The sequence below is a fragment of the Bidens hawaiensis genome, unplaced genomic scaffold (genome assembly GCF_021521415.1).
Source record: "Bidens hawaiensis isolate Kalapana, Puna unplaced genomic scaffold, B.hawaiensis_p1.1 tig00002735_1, whole genome shotgun sequence".
NCBI lineage: Eukaryota > Viridiplantae > Streptophyta > Magnoliopsida > Asterales > Asteraceae > Bidens > Bidens hawaiensis.
Genome location: NW_027491147.1, coordinates 1,358,451 through 1,366,821, shown reverse-complemented (window position 1 = coordinate 1,366,821; position 8,371 = coordinate 1,358,451). Strand labels below are relative to the sequence as shown.

General features: G+C 32.8%; 1 protein-coding gene across 1 annotated transcript; it reads left to right on the top strand.

The window, feature by feature from the left end:
* The first annotated feature begins 2,162 nt into the window (after positions 1-2,162).
* On the top strand, positions 2,163-7,874 carry LOC143620913 (uncharacterized). The gene is made up of 7 exons (XM_077092486.1): positions 2,163-2,714; positions 3,601-3,969; positions 4,332-4,408; positions 4,497-4,533; positions 5,543-5,753; positions 7,022-7,388; positions 7,486-7,874. The coding sequence occupies exons 2-7, from the start codon at positions 3,648-3,650 to the stop codon at positions 7,642-7,644; spliced, it is 1,173 nt and encodes a 390-aa protein (XP_076948601.1). The 5' UTR covers positions 2,163-2,714; positions 3,601-3,647; the 3' UTR covers positions 7,645-7,874.
* Positions 7,875-8,371: the final 497 nt, after the last annotated feature.

Here is an 8,371-nt window from a genome sequence, read left to right as displayed (position 1 = left end):
AGCAAAGAAAATTTGTTAAACTTGTACAACTCTCCATTGGGCACAATCGAAGATATTCATCGAGAAAACTCTGATAAGATAGTTGAGAAGCTCAACAAGTTCGTTCATTTTCGTGTTGACAATCAACTATATGAAAATGATGAAGGATTCAACTATGAGACCGATTGAAGACGGAAGCTAAGGAAATAACACAAAAAGACTAGAGGGAGATTGTAGAGCCTAGTTTTGTTAATTAGTCATTTGTATTATTTTCGTTGTTATCAATATTAATCTAGCTTTCGATTGTTGTAATAATGTCTAGGTAGAGAGTATGATAAGTAAGAAATCAATTTCTTACTTACCATACTCTCGGATCTCATAGAATACCGCCGATTATAGCCCGTTGATTTCATTTAAGGCGCAAAACAAAAATAGAATACTTTTCATTTGATTTCTTCAACTATTGATAAGAATTCAGAAGTCAAGTTTCATTTAAAGTAATTAATCATTTTGACTGGCTGTTTTTACGTAAATTATAAGTAGAAAAGCAGTAGGAATTAAAATGAACAGTGCAGTAGCAATAAATGCAAGAATATTTACTTCCATAATCTCATCGTTTTTTTTTTCAAAATAACTCGGGATTTAATCCCATAGAGATGATAAATCTTTCACCAGTCAATTCAATGAATGCATTACCTATCGATGATCTTGAATCGGATCAATATCATGAATAACAATATCTGAGCTATTAAATTAATTCGTCATCGAGAATTGAATAGTATAACATACGAACATCTTTTATCCATACTGAATCCAAAATGGGATTCCCGTACCAATCAAAAACCCCTTTACTTTATTTATCCTTCTTTTCTTTATTTTCTATAACCTACCTTCCTTAGGTCTTCCTTATAGAACCATCAAACGAACTCTAACCACCCGCCCCAACTACAAAAACCCAACAAACAATACAAGCGAAGTGGAAAAAGAGAGGAATTAGGTTCTAAATTTTAATGATCTAAATTTCTTTGGAAGACAAATAAGTATGAGAAAGATGAGTCGTGAGAGAAAAGATGGAATATTCTATCAACTTCACTATTTTAGTTATTTTTTAGTTTAGGGTTTGTTCTTTCTTCGACAGAATCCTGAAAAAAAGAAGGGAAACCCCTTCGGAATTCAATTATGCTCTCTGTCCCTTCTTTCACAGAAAATCGAGAGGCGAATTGATGTACTTATTGGATCCGTCGGGACTGACGGGGCTCGAACCCGCAACGTCCGCCTTGACAGGGCGGTGCTCTTGCCTATTGAACTACAATCCCAGGGAAATAAGAAGAGATCTAGCAGAAATTTTGGATTCTTTTTTATTCTCTCGTATCAGGTATTTTTTCGTATCAGGTATTTTTTAAGAACAAGAGGGTTCTACCATCTGATAGTAGATTGACAAATTGTGGGCCGAGCTGGATTTGAACCAGCGTAGACTGGGCTTGACCCACATGTAAACAAAGCCATTTGGGCCCAAGTAATGAAAGAGTGCATGATATGCTCTCACCTATATAAGGTGGAGCATACTCATGCACAAAGTAACTCTTTTGAATATAATCGTATCCATCCAACAAATCTCTCTACTCCTCTCTCTCTTTCCATTTCCGATAATAAACAAAACATCAACAAGATCCAAGATCTCGGTTGGCCATAAGTGATTACTGCTAGCTTGTGGTTAGAGATTCATTCAAGAACTAGTTGTTTGATCCATTTCTTAGTACCTACATTAAACAATTCTATATTTATCTCTCTGAACCACTTAGAAATTCCCACAATTCTCGGATGTTGGTTTATGTACAATTCAATGATGAACACTTCCAATTTGTATTTCATTTAGAGCTGAATGAAAATTACAACAAACCTAACTATTAAAATCTCACTTATGGCAAGTTATTTATACTGTATGAGAAGTGTGGAATGATAACAAATAATTCCTCTATCAAAGGAGATCCCTCTGAAACCTCACGGCTTTTAAAAACTACGGATAAAATTATGTGTGTTAAATTTATCTTTGTAAGATATGAATATTAACCAACATTTTAATCCTTTGCAGGTTTTCAGATTATTCATTACTCTTAATAAACTGTGGTACCTAATAAATTTTTTATTGCCACTAAATGAATAGGAGAATAGTGTAATAGTATAGTTTTTATTAGCATTGATGACCACAAGAGTCTCTAACAAAGGTCAAACTATTAAGATAATTTGATGACAGATAGAGATTTGATTTTAGGGTAAGACAACTGTCAAGGACAGAGGTAGAGAAGAATAAAGGGGTTTATTAGAGTCACGTGATAATTTATTTCAATCAGAAAGGACCTCACTAGTCAGGACATTAAAAATTCAAATTAAGTCGAATTATCATATTTACCATATCATTGCAATTGCATTATTTGCAAGTGGAACATCACAACCGACCTTTTGTTGATTTTTAAAAGAAGAATAAAAACCAATTTCAGAATAAAAGTCTTCATGGAATATTAATATACACAAATCCAGAATTCGTCTGAAAAAATGATTGTTTTATTCCATTTCTAAATCAAAAGAATACGTCCTAACATCCACACAAAAGCATATACTTCTCCATATCAATATAACTCTCTCTCTCTCTCTCTCTCTCCTGATGAGCATCAGTTACGTGTTTGTTTGATTAATTTCTGTAATGTGGAAAAAAGCCATCATGAAGGTATTTATAAGTAAGTGTTGAAGCACTCATACATCTCCTCCATGTTAGTCAACGAAATTATCAATCATATATATAGAATCTAATATTTCCCAAATTTATTCAGAATTCTGGTGCTTAATATTCTTATTCATTAGTAATTTCTTTTAGTTTTGTTCTTCAAGTTTCCTAATCACCCAACAATCAATTGGATGATTCATCAGTTAATTATTTTTGTAAAATTCTTTCTCTTTACAAGTACAAGTGTTCTCATTTTTCTGACTTCTATTACCATAGTATCCTTTTCCTTCTTGGAATATATAACTCAACAATCAAAACTTCATTTTTACCCTTAAAGTTTTGACATGAATTCCATTGTTTAGGGGTTGCTCAAGCTTTTGGAATCTATCGTCATGTCCCAGAAGATTGGAAGTAATTAAAAAAGTAAAACTATTGCTTGGGAAAGGTCACTAGCTGCTAGGTTTGAGAAGTATATATATGGTCTAGAAGTAAGTTGATCTGAATTATTCCCTACCTGACAACATGTTTCTTCATGCAAGATTTTTTAATAGAGTTGGTCTTATGTCTCATCACCTACACTTATCATTCTTTTTAACTTCATATTTCTGACAAAATTAAGATCTTTGTTATTAGTAGGTTCCGGAAGTAGATGAAAGACGGTAAATATTGTATTAAATCTATGAACTACCAAATTAAGTATGCTACTCATGGTAAGTGCAGTATACTTGTTTATAAACTTGGATTTCTTACACATCTTCTTCTTGCATCAACTAGATATTTATTTTCAACAATAGTTTAATCCATGTTTTATGCTTCCTACGTTTCTAATCTGCTACCTTATATAATGTATAGACCACATTGTATACTTATTACAATTACTAATTACATTAGAATTACAGGTTTAAAACTCCAGCTGTCGAATTCTATATAGCGATAGACGTAAACCATGTCAGAACACTTGGATATGCTAGGGAGTAATGAGGAAAATAGTTCTGAACAATATGGGGAGAACGCTTCCTCTATTTCTTCGATAAATAAGCATGTAACATCTTTTGACTTGAATGAAGAGGCAAGCAGTCACGAAGATAATGATTTGTCTGCCGAAGATGGAGAATATGATGGAGAGAAGATCGATGAAGGAAGTTCATCAAAGAATAGAAAAGGTCCGGTTAGGCAATATGTGCGCTCAAAATTGCCTAGACTTCGTTGGACTCGGGAGCTTCATCACACTTTTGTAAATGCTATTGAAAGGCTTGGTGGGCAAGAAAGTAAGTTCTCTATATATTATTTCATTATATTTAGTGTGAAGTCATACTGTTTTCCTAATCCTTGTTAAGAATTTGATAACATCTGTGGTTTGAACAAGAATTAATTAATTCAATTCAATTCAATTCCTAGTGTTTGTTGAAGTTGTAAGTACTACATGCATGTTGGAAAGACAATAATCGCTTAATCATATAATTTTTTTCTCTATCTTGGACTTACACATGTTATAAAATAATGAAAGCATATCCACATTATATCTTAATAATACATTTTAGTTGGTATCCTCCAATTAAATAAACACTGCATTTACTTTTGTTTTTTTAATAGTTGGTTAAAACATGAAATGTTTTTGGCTTAACTGCAGAAGCAACTCCCAAGTCAGTTCTCCAGCTAATGAATGTGAGAGGACTAAGTATCGCTCATGTAAAAAGTCATTTGCAGGTAAGTAAAGTCAACATTGTCATTGACTTTTTAATTAGCAATCTTCATTCTTCACCAATTTTAATCAAGAATATCTTTTTAATGTTAGACGTATAGAAGCAAGAAGCTTGATGACTCTGGTCAAGGTAAGACATGATTCTTTTTCAAGGAAAAACAACATTTTTGTGAAAAAAATAAGTAGGTATTCACTTACATAAGTAATAAAACATAAAGAGTTTAATACTAATGGCACTAAGATAACAAATGCATGCATACAAATTGTGTAACTTGTAAAAATTTAAACTATTAGATATATGCCTTATCTAAAATATTATTTAATAATGACAAAAGATAAATAATTTTGAAACAACAAACAACTATAACAATACTGTATATTATATATAAATAGATCATTTGAATTGAAATTAATCTCAGATAAGAATATCGATGTTTTCTTGAAGCGTCGAATAAAATTGAGGCCGCCATCTCGTCAAACAGAATGAGTACGACGTATACGCAAATACATGTATTATAGGAATATTAGTCATTGTATTTCATGTCCCAAGGGACATGGTGTGGTGGTAATTTGTCTCACCTCTATTCTAGAAGTCGAGGGTTCAAATTCTTCAAGGTGCAGGTATAGGTGGACGGTTTATACTGGATGAGGGTTCAAATCCTGCAAATGTGCACAATTAGGGTTACTTTGCCGTTCATAAAAAGAAGGCACCTTATCACTCGGTTGATGTACTTCCGAAAAATAGATGATATCATCCTTTCAACATGCTAATTTATGTTGAAGGGAGATATTTTAATTAATTAACATTCTTTCAAATATAAACTCCTTTTTGGATAAAAAAAAAAGTAAGGATGTTGTTAATCAATGTTAACAGACTTAATTGACTTTAAATCTTTTGGCAGTGATTATCACTATATTTACCCAATACAACTAGCGTTATATGTAAACTAAGCCATGAGCAAATTATTTGGAACTGATGGCTTCAGCATCGGTGCAGCAATAATTAGTTTAACTTGCTAATCGAGTTTTTATAGTTTAGTTAAAAGAAACATGACATGAAAACCTAGAATACGGTGAATTGAAGATGAAGCCGAAGAACGTTGGTGTGTCACAATATGATACCTTATTTTATGTTACAGTATTATCGCATAGGGGGGCAATGGTGATGCAAGGAAGACCACACATATATAGCAATTTGTACTCGAGAACTAGCCCATTCGGACATTTGAAGCCAGCAAATGGCGGGATCGATCTAGCAAGAAATTTAGAAGTGGGAAGTTATTACTCTCGAAGTCATTTGTTTGATTCGGCTTTTCGACCAACACCAAGTGTTCAACATTTCTTGTCAAGGTAATTCTTACTCCTATACTCAAGCTAACTTTTTAACTTTCTTTGAGGTCTCATGCATGTTTGACGAACATTAATTTTTCACACACAACTAAAAACATAGCATGAAGATGTATATGGTGACAGGTCAAAAACGTCAATTAAATTCAAAATCGGTCTGGAGTCATGTTTCACTTGCACACATACATTAAGGCATTAATTGGTAAATATACTTGAGTTAAAAGACCGGCCTGATATAAATAAAAACTGGGAATAGGTTTGTATATGTTTGTGACAAGTTTTTTGGAAGTATGAATAAGCCAACTAATACATTTTGTCCAGTACTTTTAGAAAAGTTTTGTAAAAATATGATTTGAGTGTTGTTCCATAAAACTGTTCCAATTAGGAGGACAAGTCAGATTTGATTTTAGATATATCTTCAGATCACAAGTGTGATTTAGAAGCCATACTTTACTTTGAAACGGCATAATTTATTAAAACAATACATCTAGCTAGGCCTAGAGCACTAAATCACAGTACGTTAAAGATTCCACGATGTAGTGCCAAGGATATTGATGTAATGTTAGCGTTAGCTAAGTCTAGCTAGTAGAGGATATCTTATGGAGGCTTTGTCCTTCTGCAAAGATGCGGATGAACAAACCTCGGTGGATCTCACAGTACACCACATTTACTCACATTTTTATTGATAAATTTTATATCGATTTTATGGATAATTATATGGAAAAATGATTGTAAGAGGTTATCATAACGTCACATTGTTACACATAAAATTTCATTTTTAGCATTGCTTAAGCTCTTACATTGTTAGTGATATAATTCAACAAAAGAATTACAAATCCCATTGGTCCAATATATTTTGAATTAGCTTGCTATACCTACAGGTGGTCCAAGTATACCTTTCTAGAATGGTGTTTGTGTTTTGTTATTTTTTTAGGGTTATATTTGTGTTGTGTGTCAAGAAGGTTTTCTTTCTTTTGGAAGAGGTATTTGGTTGGTGTTTGTAGCTTTTGTTCCGGTGTTTTTTAGGCATTTCTTTTTTATTATTAGTGTTTTCAATAACTTTCTAATATTATAGAATTAGTGTGTGAATTAATGTCTTTTGTAAGTTCACTGTGAAGGTCATGATTGATCATGGTATGATAACCGTGTTTATATGATCGTTTCATAGAATCGCTAGATGTAGTTTCATTTGTGAACAAAAATCATATTTTCCATTTTCAGTTTCCTGACATGTTACATATTTCGTGTGTATCTCAATTTCTATCAAAAAGGCACCAACAACGGCTATCTAATCAAGGTCTAGTGTCATCGCCGGTGAGAACAGAATTCGGACATGCGAATACTATGATAAAAGATCTTATGAATCCTATACAAGACAAGCCTTCTAATGTAAACAAATTCCATACATATGACTCTAGAAGACCTAGCAAAATTCTGGAGGACAAAAGGCTGTGGCCGCCACGGGATGAAAGAAAAGGCAAGTGGTCACCTATTACAAGCAACTGTGTGGGCAGTGGATCCTCCAATCCATTCAGTGTTTGCAGTAAGAAGGCAAGGAGTACTGTACAGCCTCATTCATCTTTCAGTTATTCTAGCTCATTATTGAGTTCACAATCTGAACCCTCATTTCTGCATGAGGTATCGTTGAATCGTTCTCTCTTGACATGATCTATAACTTATGTTAGAATATCTGAAATATTTTAACAAGATTTTTTGTAATATGTTTTTACTTCAGTTGAGACAAGAAAAAGGATATAACGATAAAGCGAAGGATCCTGATTTGCAGCTTAGGTTGAGCCAAAATGAAGGAATAGGTGAAGAGAAACATCAAATGAGTACTTCTGAAATCAATACGATGCTCTCTCTTTCTTTAAATGACACATGGTCAACCTAGAGGTAGTTAAATAGTTTATACAAAATTGCATATGTAACAGAAGGCTTAACGGGGACGAGTACTTAAGGTCTGACTAAGCTCATCCTTAGACATAGGAGCTCGTGAGATCTGTAAGTACTTGTTTACAATGCCATTGATTACAAGGTTTTATGTATTTGGGAACTCTTTGGTTGTAGTTCGGCTCGGATGTAGACTAGACAATGTTGTATTGCACCTACTTTTACGAATGCGGTATTTTGAAAATGTGGTAACAACGCTACACAAAGATGCATATCATGTATGTTGTTGACTATCAAATTTCGGGTGTTCTCAGTAGATTTAATTGTTTGAGCATCCAAAGTTCATGGATTATGCAGATATTAACATTCATTTATATATATATATATATATATATATATATATATATATATATATATATATATATATATATATATATATATATATATTTGATATTTGATTAATTTGCTCTCAGAATATGCGGTATGATTTCACTGTCATTGAAGTTATCTTGGTTTAGTTGGATTTACTTGAGAGTTGAAATAAAAAATAAATAAGTGTAGGCATGGTTACAAGTTTGGAGATGTGATATACACACTTGTTATGAATGTAGTCAGTCCTAACACTTTTAACAAGCTAGTTAAAGTTACAACGACCCTAAGGGAAAGTTAGCTATAAGTGGCTTTATATTTGCATAAAAACTGAAAAGTTGTATGGAAATTGATGATCA